The sequence below is a fragment of the Rhineura floridana genome, chromosome 4, assembly GCF_030035675.1.
Source record: "Rhineura floridana isolate rRhiFlo1 chromosome 4, rRhiFlo1.hap2, whole genome shotgun sequence".
NCBI lineage: Eukaryota > Metazoa > Chordata > Lepidosauria > Squamata > Rhineuridae > Rhineura > Rhineura floridana.
Window position 1 is genome coordinate 135,697,020 of NC_084483.1, and position 20,812 is coordinate 135,717,831.

Here is a 20,812-nt window from a genome sequence, read left to right on the forward strand (position 1 = left end):
AAAAATAGGCTTGGTTCGCTATGGCACCAAAAAAGTTGGGTACACGCCCACAAGGAGTTTACTGCTGCTCCAAAGGATAAATTGAGATACAGTATGGGCCGCAAGCTTACATGCACACAATGGGGAAGGTGCGAGACCGCTACTATACACTGCCCAAGCCGTGCCAAGGGAGAGATTTAATGCAGTGTGGCCCAAAGCTAGATACACGCACACAATGAGGAAGGTGCAGTACCACTAATGTGCACTGGTCAGGCTAGTGCACCAACAGAAATAGCTTGCATCAGTATGGCACGTATAAAGCCAGATACATGCGCACAATGGGGAAGGTGCGGTATCGTTCAAAGCAGCATGTTTGGGCTATGCAGCTCCTAGAGGCAGCAGGGAGTATGTAGTGTATCTGAAAAACGTGATCCAAATAAAGAAGAGAGCAAGAAAACTCTCGTGGCTCAGTATCGTTCTGCCTTAAGTGGGAAGAGAAAAAACAGCAGACGAAGGGGGGCGGGAAGCTGGGACGCAAAACAAAAATGGCAACCTAAAAGGGCAGGAAGACAAAAACAAAATGGCGGCCGGGGCAATTTGCCCCGGGAAGGGGCAATGGCAGCCTAGAGTGATCGCCTGCAACCCTTAACAGGCAGCCGAGGAGGACCGTGGCCATTTAGAGACAAGAAAATGACCTCAGCGTGCTTTGAGAGCCGCATGGAGGCAAAAGGCTGCAGGAACGAACCGGGGGGGGGAAACGCCGCCACCTCTGAAACGGGGCTAAGCGGCGCCGGAAGGCAAGCTGCTAAGGAACAAGGAGCTGCAGCCACAGACTCCTGGCTGTTCTGTGCAAGGCGCTGCTGAAGGATGCGGTGGCGGGCAGACGGAGGTGGTTCACGGAAGTGGAAAAATGCAGAAGCCGCGAACGTAGGCTTCCCTATGCAAAACCGGGGGGGGGGGAGCCGCAGCCACGGGCTCCCAAACAAGGAAGCAGCAGCTGCTGCTGCTCAAACAAGGTGGGGAGGGGGAGGAAAAAAAGGCTACCCTGAGAAGAGGAAAAAAACGAGGGCCAAAAAACGAACAATCACTCCCACACACTCCAAAAATGAGAGGAGGGGGGAACACGAGGGAAAAATAAGGATAAAATCATACGCTCAAATACACAAAAGAGAGGAAAAATAGGTAACTTAGCTACGCTCTGCTAGATTTCCAAACGCCTCGGACGAAGGCAAGAATGAAACTGGAAGTGGGAGGGGACTGATGCCCCAGGTCTTGACTTCCGTGCATTCTTGCCTTTGGACGCTAGATGGCAGTAGCGCCCACATGATGGCAGTCTACCTGTGGAAAATATTTCACATATATGCTCATGGGATCTGAAATGGTGGTGACTGGTCAGGTATGAGACCTTGGGGTCATTGTTGGTAGCTCGATGAAAATGTCAGTTCAGTGTGCAGCAGCTGTGAAAAAGGCAAACTCCATGCTAGGTATCATTAGAAAAGGAATTGAAAATAAAACTTCCAATATTATGATGCCATTATACAAATATATGGTGTGACCGCAATTGGAGTACTGTGTACAGTTCTGGTCGCCTCGCCTCAAAAAAGATATTGTAGAGCTGGAAAACGTTCAGAAAAGAGCAACCAAAATTATCAAGGGGATGGAGCAACTCTGCATGAGGAAAGGTTGCAGCATTTGGAGATTTTTGATTTAGAGAAAAGAGTAAGAGGTGACATGATAGAAGTGTATGAAATTATACATGTCATGGAGAAAATGGATAGGGAAAAGTTTTTTCTCCTTTTCTCATAACACTAGAACTCATGGACATCCAATGAAAGTAAATGTTGGAAGATTTAGGACAGACAAAAGAAAGGACTTCAAAAAGTGCATAGTTAAACCATGGTATTCATTCCCACAGGAGGCAGTGATGGCCACCAACCTGGATGACTTTAAAAGATTAGACAAATTTATGGAAGGCTTCTGGTGGCTATTAGCCATGATGGCTATGGTCTCCCTCCACTGTTGTAGGCAGCATGTTTCTCAATACCAGTTACTGGAAACTGCAGGAGGGGAAAGTGCTCTGGTGCTCAGGTCCTTCCCATAGGCATCTGGTTGTCCACTGTGACAACAGGATGCTGGACTAGACGGGTCATTGCCCTTGCAAAATAATTGCTTGCAAAACTGCTTGCAAAGTAAAATGGTCCATAAACTTGTTTGTTAATTCTAAGATTCCATCTCTTCTCCCTTTTTCCCCCCAGGGGATGAGCGTTCCCATGATTCCCCAGCCCCAGCAGAAGCCCAGGCACAAGCTGGAATGGAAGCTGGGGGAAGAAGGAGCCGATGTTGCTGGACCTGCTCAGTGACCCAGCTTAAGAAAATTTTCTGGGGAGTACTGGTGGTGCTTGGTGTCTGCTCCTCCTGGTCAGGTTCAACCCAGCTAGCAAAACTGACCTTTAAGAAATTTGATGTACCCTTCACTTTGACATGGTTTGCAACAAACTGGAACTTTTTATTCTTTCCTTTGTATTACATTGGACATGTTTGTAAGTCAGCTGAAAAACAGTCTCCACAGCAAAAATACAGGTAAGGCACATTCATGGTTTTAATTCTGCTGCCTTACTTTCTCTTCAATTATATAGTGCTGTTACAAAAAATGTTTATTATTTGACCAAAAAAATGAGGAAGGAATGGATGTTAAGAAAAGGCTCAAAGGAGGGAAATAAAAGGAAAAAGCAGGATGGGGAAGACAAGATTACTGCAAATGAGGGGTCTCTAATTGTGACAGTCAATATTATTAATTTTTTACAACACCATGCTACAAGCACATATAGCATCAATGTATCCTTCTCTTGGCATTTCTAGGTGGCAAGTTCATGTTGATGGTTGGCGGTTCTTGCGTGAAACAACACGTTACATTGGATGTAAGATGGTAAAGATTCAACACAGAGGCTTGAGAAAGTTTCAGAGTCTTTACTTAGACATTAAGGCCAAAGGCTTTTAAAGTAGATACATGTAAGAACATAAGAACATAAGAAGAGCCTGCTGGATCAGGCCAGCGGCCCATCTAGTCCAGCATCCTGTTCTCACAGTGGCCAACCAGGTGCCTGGGGGAAGTCCGCAAGCAGGACCCGAGTGCAAGAACACTCTCCCCTCCTGAGGCTTCCGGCAACTGGTTTTCAGAAGCATGCTGCCTCTGACTAGGGTGGCAGAGCACAGCCATCATGGCTAGTAGCCATTGATAGCCCTGTCCTCCATGAATTTGTCTAATCTTCTTTTAAAGCCGTCCAAGCTGGTGGCCATTACTGCATCTTGTGGGAGCAAATTCCATAGTTTAACTATGCGCTGAGTAAAGAAGTACTTCCTTTTGTCTGTCCTGAATCTTCCAACATTCAGCTTCTTTGAATGTCCACGAGTTCTAGTATTATGAGAGAGGGAGAAGAACTTTTCTCTATCCACTTTCTTTTTTTTTTTTTTTTTTTTTTCAATAATTTTTATTCAGATTTTCATAAAACATACAAGACAAAATCATAAAACATTCAAAGACAAAAAACAAAATCAAAAATAGTTAAACAAAAAGAAAAAAAGAAAAAAAAAAAACAAAAATAAAAAATAAAGAGTAAAATATTGACTTCCCATTTGTCAAAGATCAAATCAGTTATAAGTCTATAATATATAACAATCCTGTCTCTTAAGTCATATTATAAAATCACTTTCCTCCAGTAGTTATCTTACTTAATCATCAAATCTCATAAACATTACTTTATTCTTTCCACAAAAAGTCAAAGAGAGGTTTCAATTCTTTAAGAAATATATCTATCAATTTTTTTTTCCAGATAAGCATATCGATTAATCCATCTCATTACTAATTATGATAATCTTATTGTCATAACCATAGTCAAAATAAACATTTCAATTAATCCATCACATCAGAATCTGTTAGGTTCAATAATTTCAGTAGCCATTGTTCTATTATCTCTATTAGTTCCATTTTCCATCTTCCATCTTCAGTAGTCTTGTTAAGTCCAGTAATTTCAATATCCAATCTTCCATTATCAGTATTCCATAATAATCTTGCTGTCAAAGCCATAGTCATATAGTAAGAGTCTGATGGGGATTACCTCTATCCCAAATATTTTCTTGCCATCCATTCTGAATAGGTTGCTGAAATACTGCTGTAAAATCATATCTCTGTTCTTTTTTTCAAAATACACTGGGTCATCTCTTAAAAGTTTTTCCATTGTCACATGGCTGCAATTAATTCCATAGATTTTCTCTATATTGGGCTCCATCACATCATTCCAGTCCAGAAGATTATCCATGCCATTGATAACTTTATCTCTAGAATCTTCATTCATTTCTTCAGAGATAACATTGAGTTCCAAACAATAGATTTTATTTCTAAAGTCCATAGACTCCAAATCTTGTTCCTGTTCCACGTTGGTTCCAATCTCCGGGATCTCCTCTCTCACAGGGACCCCTGTTCCAATCTCCGGGGTCTCCTCTCTCACAGGGACCCCTTCCAGGGTCACCTCTCTCACAGGGACCCTTATATCTTTAATCTCCTGCTTCATTTTACTCAATTCAATTTTCATTATCTCAATCTCATCCATTATTTTCTGAAACATAGTTATTTCCAGATTTTCAGCCACTTTCTTAATTGCCATTTTAAAAGAAAAATATAGGAAAACCACTTCTTATTTCAGCAACAAGCCCCAAATGCTGCAACCTTTCCTCGTAAGGGAGTCGCTCCATCCCCTTGATCATTCTGGTTGCCCTCTTCTGAACCTTTTCCAACTCTATAATATCCTTTTTGAGATGAGGCGACCAGAACTGTACACAGTATTCCAAATGCGGCCGCACCATAGATTTATACAACGGCATTATGATATCGGCTGTTTTATTTTCAATACCTTTCCTAATTATCGCTAGCATGGAATTTGCCTTTTTCACAGCTGCCACACACTGGGTCGACATTTTCATCGTGCTGTCCACTACAACCCCGAGGTCTCTCTCCTGGTCGGTCACCGCCAGTTCAGACCCCATGAGCGTATATGTGAAATTCAGATTTTTTGCTCCAATATGCATAATTTTACACTTGTTTATATTGAATTGCATTTGCCATTTTTCTGCCCATTCACTCAGTTTGGAGAGGTCTTTTTGGAGCTCTTCGCAATCCCTTTTTGTTTTAACAACCCTGAACAATTTAGTGTCATCAGCAAACTTGGCCACTTCACTGCTCACTCCTAATTCTAGGTCATTAATGAACAAGTTGAAAAGTACAGGTCCCAATACCGATCCTTGAGGGACTCCACTTTCTACAGCCCTCCATTGGGAGAACTGTCCGTTGATTCCTACTCTCTGCTTTCTGCTTCTTAACCAATTTCTTATCCACAAGAGGACCTCTCCTCTTATTCCATGACTGCTAAGCTTCCTCAGAAGCCTTTGGTGAGGTACCTTGTCAAACGCTTTTTGAAAGTCTAAGTACACTATGTCCACTGGATCACCTCTATCTATATGCTTGTTGACGCTCTCAAAGAATTCTAATAGGTTACTGAGACAGGACTTTCCCTTGCAGAAGCCATGCTGGCTCTGCTTCAGCAAGGCTTGTTCTTCTATGTGCTTAGTTAATCTAGCTTTAATAATACTTTCTACCAGTTTTCCAGGGACAGAAGTTAAGCTAACAGGCCTGTAATTTCCGGGATCCCCTCTGGATCCCTTTTTGAAGATTGGCGTTACATTTGCCACTTTCCAGTCCTCAGGCACGGAGGAGGACCCAAGGGTCAAGTTACATATTTTAGTTACATATTTAGAACTCTCGGGTGGATGCCATCCGGGCCCGGTGATTTGTCAGTTTTTATATTGTCCATTAAGCTTAGAACTTCCTCTCTCGTTACCACTATTTGTCTCAGTTCCTCAGAATCCCTTCCTGCAAATGTTAGTTCAGGTTCAGGGATCTGCCCTATATCTTCCACTGTGAAGACAGATGCAAAGAATTCATTTAGCTTCTCTGCAATCTCCTTATCGTTCTTTAGTACACCTTTGACTCCCTTATCATCCAAGGGTCCAATTGTCTCCCTAGATGGTCTCCTGCTTTGAATGTATTTATAGAATTTTTTGTTGTTGGTTTTTATGTTCTTAGCAATGTGCTCCTCAAATTCTTTTTTAGCATCCCTTATTGTCTTCTTGCATTTCTTTTGCCAGAGTTTGTGTTCTTTTTTATTTTCTTCATTTGGACAAGACTTCCATTTTTTGAAGGAAGACTTTTTGCCTCTAAGAGCTTCCTTGACTTTGCTCGTTAACCATGCTGGCATCTTCTTGGCCCTGGCGGTACCTTTTCTGATCTGCGGTATGCACTCCAGTTGAGCTTCTAATATAGTGTTTTTAAACAACTTCCAAGCATTTTCGAGTGATGTGACCCTCTGGACTTTGTTTTTCAGCTTTCTTTTTACCAATCCCCTCATTTTTGTGAAGTTTCCTCTTTTGAAGTCAAATGTGACCGTGTTGGATTTTCTTGGCAATTGGCCAGTTACATGTATGTTTAATTTAATAGCGCTGTGGTCACTGCTCCCAATCGGTTCAACAACACTTACATCTTGCACCAGGTCCCGGTCCCCACTGAGGATTAAGTCCAGGGTTGCCGTCCCTCTGGTCGGTTCCATGACCAACTGGTCTAGGGAATAGTCATTTAGAATATCTAGAAACTTTGCTTCTTTGTCATGACTGGAACACATATGCAGCCAGTCTATGTCCGGGTAGTTGAAGTCACCCATTACTACCACATTTCCTAGTTTGGATGCTTCCTCAATTTCGTATCTCATCTCAAGGTCTCCCTGAGCATTTTGATCAGGGGGACGATAGATCGTTCCCAGTATTAAGTCCCTCCTGGGGCACGGTATCACCACCCACAACGATTCTGTGGAGGAGTCTGCCTCTTTTGGGGTTTCGAGCTTGCTGGATTCAATGCCTTCTTTCACGTATAGAGCGACTCCGCCACCAATACATCCTTCCCTGTCCTTCCGATATAGTTTATATCCAGGGATAACCGTATCCCACTGGTTTTCTCCATTCCACCAGGTCTCCGTTATGCTCACTATATCAATGCTCTCCTCTAAGACCAAGCACTCCAGTTCTCCCATCTTGGTTCGCAGGCTCCTAGCATTAGCGTACAGGCACTTGTAAGCAGTGTCTCTCTTCAAGTGTCTTTGGCACTTGTGGTTAGGCCTGTGGTAATTTTGCTCTTCTGAATTTATATCCTGTGCCCCTGCTCTCACAATGCCTACTTCTAGGCCTACCCCTTTTAAAAATTTCATCATTTCTTTGGTTTTTATCCCAGGGGGGAGGTTTATTCCGAACCGGACCTTTCTCAGCTCCTGTCGGGTTTCCCCCCTCAGTCAGTTTAAAAGCTGCTCTGCCACCTTTTTAATTTTAAGTGCCAGCAGTCTGGTTCCATTCTGGTTCAAGTGGAGCCCGTCCCTTTTGTACAGGCCCGGCTTGTCCCAAAATGTTTCCCAGTGCCTAACAAATCCAAACCCTTCCACCCGACACCATCGTCTCATCCACGCATTGAGACTGCGAAGCTGGGCCTGTCTGGCTGGTCCTGCGCGTGGAACCGGTAGCATTTCAGAGAAAGCCACCTTGGAGGTCCTGGCTTTCAGCATCCTACCTAGCAACCTAAATTTTGCTTCCAGGACCTCACGGCTGCATTTCCCCATGTCGTTGGTGCCAACGTGCACCACGACCACTGACTCCTTCCCAGCACTGTCTACCAAACTATCTAAACGACGGGCGATATCCGCAACCTTCGCACCAGGCAGGCAAAACACCTTGCGGTCTACACGCCCATCACACACCCCACTGTCTATGTTCCTAATGATGGAATCACCCACTACAAGGATCCCTCCACCCCCTGGAGATATATCCTCGGCACGAGAGGATAGCTGCTCATTCCCCAAGGAATGGGTCCCTTCTAAGTGATCGTTTCCCTCTTCCTCAGCTGGATGCTGTCCTTCCCCGAGACCATCACTGTCCATGATAGCAGGAGAGCTATCATCGTTGGAGTGGGACACAGCTATAACGTCCCTGAAGGCCTCCTCCACACACCTCTCTGCCTCTCTCAGCTTTTCCAGGTCCGCCACCTTGGCATCAAGGAAATGAAGTCGTTCCCGGAGAGCCAGGAGCTCATTTCACCGAGAGCATACCCACGACTTCTGTCCAACAGGCAGATAGTCGTACATGCTGCAGGTGGTGCAAAACACTGGAAAGCCCCCACACCCCTGCTGGCTTCTTACCTGCATAGTTTTGTTTAAGGTTTATTACGTCAATGGGTTGGAGACTGCGGTTTAGTTGAGGTCAGGGAACAGATGGGCAGAGTGGGGGGCCCTGGCCTCCTCGCCCTGCTGCCGAACTCGCTCTGCTGCTTAACTCGCCTTGACGCTTTGTCAGCTGGGGCTCCCTCTAGCTCGTGGAGCAGGCTCCCTCGCTAGGGTGCTCTGACTGATGTAGAGTTTCCACCCCCCCTTCAGGAGAAGCTCTCAGTTCAGAGACAAGACACAGACAGCAACTCAGACCGCTCAGCACAGAACAGAACAGGAATAGAAAGCAACTAGAACTTTTTCCCAAGCTGTTATCACCCGTTACCATGACAACCTGTCTGGCCTTGGATGTCTGCTCTCTCAGGCCAGGCACAGCTGATAACACAGCTCCTCTCCCATACATCTTGAAACATTTCAGACTTGATGAAAAAACACATTGGTAGTACGGCCTAGTAAGCCAACATTCTCCCCTTTCATCATGTCTGTAAATCCATTACAACAGTAACAATAACAGTAATACATTTCTACAATACATCTTGCAATACATTTCAGTACATTTCAGAACATCTCTGTACATTTAGCTAAAACTTTATTCAATCAAATTTCGGTTGCACACAAGTCAGATACAGTGTCTCAGGGTCCATCTCAACCTCTTTGTGCATCCCTGGACTGGTTATTAATCCCACCGTAAATCTTTCTGGCGGTTTTCCAATGTTAGATCTCTCAGAACGTCTCAAAGGCACTAGAGCTTCTGCTCTCTCAGCCCCCCTGTTTGAGCTGGTGCTTGGTACAGCCTGCGCAGGACATTCCATTTCCTCAGCCTTGCGTTTCTTTGATCTCCGTTTCCCACAAATGAGTTCATTTAATGCATCCCTAAGTGGAATTTGTGTGCCTTCCACTTTTATGTCAAGGTTTGGTTTAAATGCCAATGCCGGTGCTTGTGTGTCATCTGACCCTGTGAGAATGACTGTTTGCCTTTGATCCCAAGGCTTTTCTGCAACTTTAATGCTTCTGCTCAGAATTAATTGCTGTGTTTCTGGTATCCAAACTCTGAAATATGCATTCTGAAACCCCAGAACAAATCCCTGTTGTGCTCTGGGTGCAAGTTTGCCCCTTCTTTTTCCCTGTGGAATGTGGACCCAGCATCTAGCTCCAAATTTCTGAATGTGTTGCACTTTCGGCTTTCTCCCAGTGAGTTTCTCATAAGGTGACATTCCAAGTACACTGTGTAACACCCTGTTGTGAATGTAATTCGCATACATGATTGCCTCTCCCCAGAAAGAATTCCCTAAACTGGAATCCATTAACATGGCTCTCATTGCTTCCTGAAGCACCCTGTTTTTTCTCTCAGCAGTCCCGTTAGAAGGTTTAAGTGCTATTTTCTTACTTGCCAGCACTTCATGCAATGCTTTACCCATGAATTCCTCCCCCTGGTCTGAGCGTATAGCCCCCACCGTGGTGCCATGTTGAGTTTCGATTCTCTTAATGAACAGTTTCAGCTTCTGCTCAGCTTCACTTTTATGCTTGAGCAAATAAAGATGAGTGTATCTCGAAAAATCATCTACCACTACCATAAAGAATTTAGCACCTCCTCATGAAGTGTTTATTGGCCCTGATAAATCAACATGAATGAGTTCATAGGGAGCTGATGTGGTCCTTTCAGCCTCCCGGTTTATGGGTGCAATTGTCATTTTCGCTTTATGGCACGCATCACAATCCATCATTAACTGTCCACAATCTTTCAAACGCATGTTTTCACTATGCATTGGGGTTTTCTTTATCGTGTCAAAGTTTGCATGCCCCAGCCTCTGATGCCATTCATGGACGCAGCCTTGATGTGTCTGTGCCTCAGCGTTTAACACAGCACACCCTGCTTGACTGCTTTTTATTACAAACTGGGAATCATTCAGGCTTCCCTGCAAGCACACTTGATCTCCCCTCATTACATAACATTTGTCTCTGTCAAACAACACTGAAAACCCACAACTGGTCAGTTTTCTCACAGACAGCATGTTATGAGACAGTTCTGGTACAAACAAACAATCTGACAGTATTCCAAGCTTATCAAATCTCACCAGTCCACGAGCCTCCACATTCTTCTGCGATCCATCCGCTAATTGCACAAAGTCCTGCTCGTCTTCTGAAGTGTAAAACAAACTCCTGTCTGTAATTAATATATGGCTCACACCACTGTCAAGAATCCAGTCAATTTGTCCCAAATCTTGAGGCTTCTGTTTACAAACAAAGTTCACACTTCCCTGCTTCCAGCCTCCATCCCTGGAGTTGCGCCTGACTGCACAGTCTCTCTGGAGATGCCCACGAGCTCTGCAGACATAACAAGCCTTTAGCCGCTGCAGCTCCTGCTTGTAATCCTGCTTGCTTCCGACTGCCTCCTTCGGCACGGCACTTTTCTTCGCCTCTTGTCTCCGCTGCCATTCCTGGCTCAGCTTTTCCTCAATAAACGCAACATTGAGCCCTCCATCGGGCATGGCTTCAATTCCCATAACAAAATTATTCCAACTCCCATCGAGTGAAGCCAGGATCAAATAGGTCTTCTGAAGCTCACTGTGTTCGACGCCTCGGTCCGTCAGCTCTGCAAACAAGCGTCTGAATTCCATGAGATGCTCACTCATTTCACACTCACCCGTGAAGCGCATCTGGTACAGCTTCCGTGCCAAACACAATCTAGATCCCGCGGTCTGTTGCACATGAAGGGCCTCCAACACGTCCCACATCTGTTTGGCGTTTGTAACATCTCTCACGTGTAGCAGTTGAGAGTCTGATAGAGCCAGAGTAATAAAAGCCTGCGCCCTCTCATCATTCCGTGTCCAGGCCGCTGTAAGGGGTGCAGGGGGTGTTCCTTCAATAGCTTCCCATAAATCCTCTTTTATTAGGAAAGCACGCATCCTTGGCTTCCAACTGCCATAATTCTTTTCATTAAGTCATTCCATCGGCAAGCCTCCAGACATGTTTACAGCAGCCATCTCTGCTTACCTCTGTCTGGCACAATCAATCAAGCTGCTCTGTGGATCTCCGTCTGCCGTTCAGACCAGCCACTTACTCCTGTGTAATGCGCTGTGGATCTGGGCCCATAACCCTGTTTATAGTTGGCGGTTCTTGCGTGAAACAACACGTTACGTTGGATGTAAGATGGTAAAAATTCAACACAGAGGCTTGAGAAAGTTTCAGAGTCTTTACTTAGACATTAAGGCCAAAGGCTTTTAAAGTAGATACATGTAGAGTTCCCCCCCCCCTTCAGGAGAAGCTCTCAGTTCAGAGACAAGACACAGAGAGCAACTCAGACCGCTCAGCACAGAACAGAACAGGAATAGAAAGCAACTAGAACTTTTTCCCAAGCTGTTATCACCCGTTACCATGACAACCTGTCTGGCCTTGGATGTCTGCTCTCTCAGGCCAGGCATAGCTGATAACACAGCTCCTCTCCCATACATCTTGAAACATTTCAGACTTGATGAAAAAACACATTGGTAGTACGGCCTAGTAAGCCAACAGTTCAGTGCAGTGTGGCAGTATTTATTTTCTCACTGAGAGGATTCCAATGTCATAAGGCATGAACCTGCTGAGTTATTGTTTATATGTTATTCTTTACCTATTTGACCTATACATGTTTCTGATATTTGAGTTTCTAGAATATATTTTGTGGTCCAGTTTTCTTTCTCATTTGGCTGTAAAGATCCTGCTTGTGGGCTTTCAAGTAAAGCCCATCAAGCTGGCATAAACAAGAGACAGGATCTTCTCAGTGGTGACCCCATCATCATAGAACACACTCCTATGGGAAGTGTGTGTGGCTCCCTCATTCATTGTTTTAAAATGGACTCTAAAGACCTGGCTATTTACATCCACTTTTAATTAATTTGAAGTTGGCCAGGTTTTTAAGCTGCAACTTTAACCACTAGGGCTATTTTATTACTTTACTTCTGGCTTTTAGACTGAATTGTTTTAAGCCTGGGAATTTGTATTTTATCCTTTTATATATATAATTTTTAATGTGTGAATTCTCCTTAGAAGGGCCATGTAGCCCTGAAATGTATATAAAAATAAAATAAGGAAAGTATTAAAGTGTATTGCTTGTTTCAAAACATTTTAAATTATTTTTTCCTCATTCTGCAGAGGATTTCAGAGTAGTCTCTCTGAAATGGAAAAAGGGGTTTTCCAAGAAGTTTCCAGTGTTATACTTGGGTTTTGCAATGGTTTAAAAACCTAGATGCATAAATGCTAGTACAGAAAAGCATTTGAGCAAGACTGTTTCTAGTTCATTTAGGCTACATCCTAAGCATGCTTTTCTATTCCTTCTGTCTATAGTTATGACAGAAACAAGAGCTATGTAATTAATAACATTAATGTTGGCACAAATCCCCATCCAGAACCTTGGGAGTAGTCTAGGTAACTTACTGTTGGATGCTTGAAAGGCTATTCCTCCCTATTTTTAATACTCAGATATACATTATAGTTATAAAAGATATTTAATCCTCACTTTGGATAAATAGAATCATAGAATTGGAAGGGGCCTTGTAGGCCATCGAGTCCAACCCCCTGCTCACAGCAGGAAATCAAGTTGTGCACTCATGAAGTCCTACATGTTGTGCAAAATGTGCAGTCGCATCTCTCTCCACCTGGGCAGAGAGGCAGGGTTGTGTTCTTCAAATATGCAAAAAGTTGCCAGTGTATTTTTCAATTGCATGCATGCCATTGTCAGGATGCATTTTGAAGTTTGAGGCTTCAAATAGCTGTAAGGCAGGGCTTGCAGTTCAGCTGTGCATATGATATTATTTGCAATCTTCTGGTGCAGTTACTAAATTCTTCTTACCTTTTGCCCTATCATCAGGACTGATAAAAGTTGCTGGAAAGCTTTTTTTTTAAACGAACAAACTTTGTAAAGAGAAGAAAATGAAAGGTGAAACTTGAGTGGAGTTACTAAGAATTAAATATATGCTTCTCTTTCCATGAGAAATAGTTGTGTGTGTGTGCGTGCGTGCACGCATCATGAAGCCCTCTGCATTCATCCACCCTGCAAGGTGGTAAAGTGCCACCCACTAGGTAGTACTGCCATTATCCTGCTTGTGGCCCTCTGAGCTAGTGACAGTCCCAACACCCTTCAGGCTGTTATCTTCTGAACAATATTGTCTAGCAGCTCAGTGATCTCAGGATCCACTGTCAGTGCTCTTTGTTTCCCCATGTAGTAAAGTAACATGCATGCGATAAAGATCACAAAGCTGTTTGGCTTGATTAGAAAAATATCAGTAGGCAAGCACTCTGTTTCCTGGATCTATCTGAACACATGCATAACTGTGTTAGGGAGCAGCCCAGAAAGACTTCCCTCATAACTGCCTGCAACATCTTAAGGAGCCCCATGCCATACATTTAAACTTACGATTTTGAACAGTGACTTGCTGGAAGAACAACGGAATCGTGTTTTAGACCCTATTGGGTTTTTTTCTCTGTCTTTTTTAGAGGGTGGAGGTTGATACACTGCATAAATAATGGATCAAAGGCTCTGCTTTCATATTCCTGCTTCATTCCCAGTTTTCATAGAATTCATTACTGATGAAGGTTCCTTTCATGGAACAGTATACCATTCCATTCTGTGACTGTTTCTTGAGATGATCAGTGTTAGTGCCATCTTGGTCCTACAGAATGGAAACCATGGAGCTTACTAAAAGTAATGTATTTTCTTTGATCTACTCTCATTGCTTACTGGGACTCGCTATGAAGATTCTGGCTTTATTCACACATAACACTAAACAATGGTTTGTTTTAACTATGGTTCGTTCAAGGAACTTGTTGCTCCAAAATCTGGTTTGTTTTCCACCTGCTTTTGCCTTGCACCTCTATGACTGTTGAGTGTCTGGGGTGGGGTGCCCAAAGAAACCATGTTTAAGTAATAATAATATAATAATAAAATTTTATTTGTTAGTCGCCCATCTGTCCGACTTAACGGACACTCTGGGCGAGTTACACAATATAAAATACAATATAAAACATAAGCATACAACAATCATAATATTAACATCAGTTTATCTAAGCCATCCTTCAATAATACAGCATAATAACCTAACCCACCCCAGAAATCCCATAGGCCTGCCTGAATAGCCAGGTCTTTAAGGCTTGGTGAAAAGCCATCAGGGAGGAGGCATGTCGAAGGTCAAAAGGAAGCAAGTAAGGCTGCTAGTTTTAATTTCAGATGGATGTACTGATGGTTATTAATGTGAGCTGTAGTGTTTTTGTTGTGTCCCACCTTTTATTTCTTTGATATTTTCTTTGATATTTATAAATGTAAAAAGGCAAGGCTGTTGGGTTTGGACATAATGCCAAATCATAGTTAAAACAATTCATGGTTCAATAACCAGCAAAAGACCATAAATTCACATCATTATTTGTTGCAAGAAAACAAGCCATGGTAAGTCTGCAGGACATGGGTTCAAGCAACCATAGTTAGGCTAAACAAACCACAGCTTAATGTCATGTGTAAACCAGGTCATTGCACAGTCCACAACCCAATAGAGTGCAGCATTTGTGAGTTCATCATCTCTGCCTTGTACTGCTTGCTCAACTGCTTGGTAATCACTAATGAGTCAAGCCACTAAGGGCTAGAGTTGCAATCCCCAAGGAAAACAAGTGAAATATGAAAGGAGAACAGATTTTTGAATTAGTGGTCCTTCTGGAAAAATTGCTCACGTGCCCTCAGAGCTTCAGCATGTCTCTTATGTTCAGAGCCACCTGATGAGCCCATCTCCCTTTAAAGGTCAGGATGCTCATCAGCAGCAAGTACACTCTTAGATCTGTTACTTTATACTCGTGCACTTAGTTTGTCACTGGACCAGGCTGCCCTGGACTTCACACACCTCCTTCCTCACATATCTGTTTTCTCCCTCCTTGGTAATACTTACCATCCCTTTTATTCAGCTGTAAACTCTTCTCTTAATTTACCACAGGTGATGCTGTTTTCCTTTAGTCCTGCTGGAGTCACTGTCTCATTCTCATCTTTGATTACCTACACTTGTTTTTGCCTGGTTACTACTTGGCTCTCTGCTTGTTCCTCCTCCTCTGTTTTATACTCACTCACATATTCATGATCCCTGATTGCCCTCCCTTCAAGTCCACCCAGTCTTGTGGTCTCTTCTTCACTCTTTCCTTCCTGCCAGGCTCCCATCTACCTTTGCACACATTCTGTCTTTCACTGGCTTCCATTCATTCACACTCTTTCTCTGATGCCACTCCTTTTCTCACACTTCCTCTTCTATACAGTAATACCTCAGTTAACAAAGTAGATGTGTTCCTGGCCATTACTTCTTTAACAGAAACTTTGGTAACAGAGTTAGGAATAACATGGAAAGAATAGGAATAGGTTTCTATACCCACTCATAGATGGTGGCGGCAACTTCAACAGGGGCTTTAAAGGGTGCCTACCCAGCACCCATCCACTCCCCCTTCTCTTCCTCCTGCTCCTCTGAATTGTATTGGATCCTTCCCTCCCCAGCCCTGGGAGAAAGCAAGAGATCTCTTTAATGCAAAGCAAACAGACAGGCTCGTCAGTTTCACCCTAGCAAAGCAAAGGCTCAGATTTATCAGTTTATCCATAGCAAAGCAAAGACACAGGCTGGTCAGTTTCACCTTAAAACAAAGGCACATAGTAAAGCATTGCTGATCAGTTTCACCTTTCAAAAAGCTTTTGTTAGAAGGCGCTTTCTTCCTGGAAGATTCATTAACTGAGGTATTATTGCATATTGGCTCATCAGCTCCTGTTCCCCCTTTTCAGTGACTGTGACCCACACCCATGATGTATCTCACCCTGTCTTTATCCTCTGTCTAGCTGAATGGCACTACATCCTCAGTGCTCGCTCTCTCTGTGCAATATCACTTCCAGTCAAACTGGCTCACCTTCTGGTCAGATCACCAGCGCTTCGGCATGTTAGAGGGCAAGCCTCCCCGTTCTCTCCTCACACCTCAATTGTATGATTTTTATAAATAATACTTTTTAAATTCAAGTATGTTATTGGAATTTGTGGAATCCGTTTATCTATTTGCAAACTCCCTAGAGAGGACCTAAAAAAATCTATTAACAATTCTGAGATATTAGGATTGTAATAATTTTGTAGTTGCCTACTACAGAACAAGAGGCTAGACTCCTTGCAGGGGCACCCAAGGCGGAATGGTCAAAGCTGAGACACCAGACTAAGATGCATCCAAACTCAGAGGAAGGCAATGGTAAACCACCTCTGAATACCTCTTACCACGAAAACCCTGTGAACAGAGTATCCAAAATGCAACACGAGAGAGTGCTGGAAGATGAGACCCCCAGGTCAGAAGGCACTCACCGAGCTACTGGGGAAGAACAAAGGACTAATGCTGTAACTAATGACGCAGCTGGGTCAAAGCCAAAAGGAAGCCCAGAGGCTGATGCACACAGATGCAAAAGGAGAGTCTGGAGTTGTATGACGCACGCAATAGAAACATGGAATGTGAGAAGCATGAACCAGGGAAAGTTAGAAATTGTCAAGCAAGAAATGGAACGTATCAACATTACAATACTTGGCGTGAGTGAATTAAAATGGATGGGAATGGGACATTTTCAATCAGGCAACTACAAAATATTCTATGCAGGAAATGAGAAATTAAGAAGAAATGGGCTTGCTTTAATAGTGAGAAGTGACATAGCAAAAACAATTAAGAGCTATAATGCAAGGTCTGAGTGAGTTATATCAATAAGATTAAATGGGAAACCTATTAACATAACCATCATCCAAGTCTACGCTCCAACGGCAAATGCAGAAGAAGAGGAATTGGAGAGATTTTACGCAGAAGTACAGGAAGAAATTGATCACACACCAAAACAAGATGTGCAGATAAACATGAGGGACTGGAATGCAAAAGCAGGGAACAGAGAAGAACTAGGAATTGTGGGGAAATGGGGCTTAGGAGATAGAAATGAAGCAGGAGAAAGACTGATTGAATTCTGTGAAGCCAGTAATCTGTTTCTTGCAAGCACATTTTTTGAGCAACCAAAAAGATGACTGTACACATGGACATCACCAAATGGTCAATATAGGAATCAAATTGATTATATAATTGGTAGCAGAAGATGGAGAAGTTCCATACTTTCTGTGAAAACAAGACCAGGAGCAGACTGTGGTACAGACCATGAACTGGTAATATCAAAACTCAGAGTAAAGCTAAAGAAGAACAACAAAGCAATCATAATGCCAAAATACAATTTAAATAACATCCCAGAAGAATATGAAGATCAAATGAGGAACAGATTTGAGGCTTTAATCTTAGTTGACAGAGAACCAGAAGAACTATGGAATGAAGTCAGACACATTATCAGGGAAGAATGCAAAAAGACAATACCTCTCATTAAAAAGAGAGAAAAACCTCAATGGATGACTGAAGAAACTCTTAAAATGGTTAAAGAGAGAAGGAAAGCAAAAGGAGATAGAAACACGGTTAGAATCCTAAATGCAACAATACAGTGACTAATACAAAGGGACAAAGAGAACTATTACAATAGCTATTGTCTAGAAATAGAAGAGGACAACAAAAAGGGTAGAACAAGAGCCCTATTCCAAAAGATTAGAGAAATGAAAGGGAAATTTAAACCAAGGGTAGGAATGTTGAATAATCAACAGGGGAACACACTGACCGACCAAGATGAAATAAAAGAAAGATGGACGCAATACACTGAACAACTTTATAAAAGAGATGCAAGGATGACATACCAATAGAGTTACTACAAGCTGCTGAGACTGAATCTGTCCAAATTTTGACAAAAATTGGTCAACAAATATAGAAAACTAAACAATGGCCCACAGACTAGAAGCGCTCAATATGCATCCCAATTCCAAAGAAAGGAGATCCCAGGGAATGCAGTAATTATCCAACTATTGCCTTGATATCCCATGCAAGTAAAGGCATGCTCAAGATTCTACAACAAAGGCTCTTACATTTATATGGAGCAAGAAATGCCAGACGTCCAAGCTGGATTCAGAAAGGGAAGAGGTACCAGAGATCATATCACAAACATACGTTGGATAATGGAACGGACCAAGGAATTTCAGAAGGAAATCACCCTGTGCTTTATAGTTTACAGCAAAGCCTTTGATTGTGTAGATCATGAAAAACTATGGAATGTTGTAAAAGAAATGGGGGAGCCACAGCATCTGATTGTCCTGATGCGCAACCTATACTCTGGACAAGAGGCTACTGTAAGGACAGAATATGGAGAAACTGATTGGTTCCCAATCAGAAAGGGTGTGAGACGGGGGTGTATTTTATCACCGTATTTGTTTCATCTATACTCAGGTGCTATTGGAGGTCGCTGATTCATAGGGTCGCCATAAGTTGTGACCTACTTGAAGGCACATAACTACAACTACACTTTATATATTTCTTAACCTAACATCTATATATATAGTCTCTTATTGATTGCTGATTCAGGAATACTTTTCCTGTTTTACTTAATCAGATACATTGCAACCATTGTGTCCACATTAGTTATGTGTGAATACAGCATTTGTATCTAGAGAGTAGTATATTCTCTTCTGTTGCCTCTTCTAAAAAACTTGTGCTGATTAAAGAAAAGGATTTTGTTTACATTATACCAGAACTGAGCAATGTACATACCAGGCTCTTCTTAGAAGCTTGACTAAGAACTCGTATGTTTCCTCAAGCCTATTTTGGGGTCGTGAAGTAAAGCTATATGATATTTACTGCCAAGTTCTTAAAATCTGAAGGTCAACAAAATGACCACAGGTTGCCTATGAAAGGTAGACAAAATGTGGAGATACTGCTGGTGCAGTTCGAAGATTGTTGTCAGTGTGTTAGTCTGATTGTGGAGAAAGGCCGAAGAGTAAGATGCCTGTGTCTAAGATGTTTCTGTTTCTTTTCTGTTCTATTTATTTTCTAGCATTTATATCCTGCCTTTATTTCCATCATGGAACCCTCTGTGGTATACATGTGGTTCTCAGGCAGTCACCCATATAGGCACTGACTTAGACCCAGGCTTGCTTAGCTTCAGCAAGATAGCAGCCTCATGTGCCTCCAGAACATACCCTGTGAACCAACACACCTGACACGATGGTCTAACTTCCCCATTACATAATAACCTTCCTGTCACACATCTTCCATGTTCAAAAACAGAACTCACCCCTGATAAATCTTGTCCACCAAAAGTACATTGGAAATTTCTCTTGGTCTCACCTTTTACTTCCACCTTCCTGTTTTATTGAAAGATGCCAATGCCTATTCTTCCTCTGTGTTGGACATGTGTATCTCCTTAGAGACTGGAGAACCATAGAGAATGAAATTGACAAAGCTTTCGAGGCAGGCGTGAAACCGACCAGCAGCCCCTTTCTTGTTTGTATTTGCGATATTACGCTTAAACGAATGTATGCTTTTGTGCCTTTATGGATATTTAATAATAATAATAATAATAAACTTTATTTCTACCCCACCCTTTTTCCAATAGGACTCAGAGCGGCTTACAGCTAAAAGATAACACACCATTAAAACATAGAACTGTATACAATTAAAAATAGAATTAAACTATGAGGAAAATTAAAAACTATAAAATGTACATTTAAGAACAGCAGATAATTCAAAATATTTAAGGAGATACACATGCTGGCAATTACACTTATTTCTCCAAAAAAGAAAGAAACGTATCACCCCCCCCTCCTCCCTTTCCTTCCCTCGGGGAAATAATTTGAAACAAAAACCCCAGCCAGTAGAATGAAATTGACAAAGCTTTCCGGAGGCAGGCATGAAACCGACCAGCTGTCCCTTTCTTGTTTGTATTTGCGATATTACGCTTAAACGAATGTATGCTTTTCTGCCTTTATGGATATTTAAGGAGATACACATGCTGGCAATTGCACTTATTTCTCCAAAAAAGCAAGAAACGTATCACCCCCCCTCCTCCTCCCTTTCCTTCCCGCGGCAAAATGATTTGAAGCAAAAACCCCAGCCAGTAGAATGAAATTGATAAAGCTTTCCGGAGGCAGGCTGAAACCAACCACCCTCCTCCTTCTCCCTTTCTTTTCACAGTGAAAACTCCTTTACAGCCATATTGTGCTTCGTTGCAAAGGGGGAGAGGAGCATACGTCATTTTTTTGCTGACCAATTGGTTGATAGGGGGAGGTTTTAGAGGCGGAGCTTTGAAAAAGCAAAAAGAATGTAGGGGTTTTACCGCTGCATGTGCAGGTGCAAAAAAGCGGTTTTTTTAATTGGGAAAGAGCAAACTAAAAGGCAAAGTGAAGCCTATCAGATGACAAACCGAATATGGAAACCGTGGATTATCCCGCTCTGTTTGGATAAGCCCTTAGTCTGGTGTCTCAGCTTTGACCATTCCGCCATGGGTGCCCCTGCTAGGAGTCTAGCCTCTTGGTCTAGACTCCTAACGGGATTGCTCTCAGCTTCTTCAACACTCTCAAACCCCCTCACCACGTTAAGGTGCACATCGTAAAGGGGATTGGTGTCTTAGGGCTGTTTAAAAATGTTGTTGAGGG

At 42.7% G+C, this 20,812-nt stretch overlaps 1 protein-coding gene across 2 annotated transcripts in view; it reads left to right on the plus strand.

Annotated features, from left to right (window-relative positions):
• SLC35F3 (solute carrier family 35 member F3) overlaps positions 1 to 20,812 on the plus strand; it is a 246,238-nt gene that overhangs the window by 187,353 nt on the left and 38,073 nt on the right. Inside the window, exon 4 of one of the 2 annotated variants that reach the window (XM_061624518.1) lies at positions 2,243 to 2,559. In XM_061624518.1, the coding sequence (XP_061480502.1) occupies positions 2,243 to 2,559 (317 nt within the window). Of the gene's footprint in view, positions 1 to 2,234; positions 2,560 to 20,812 lie in introns of both variants that reach the window. The other variant, XM_061624519.1, reaches the window with a different exon arrangement.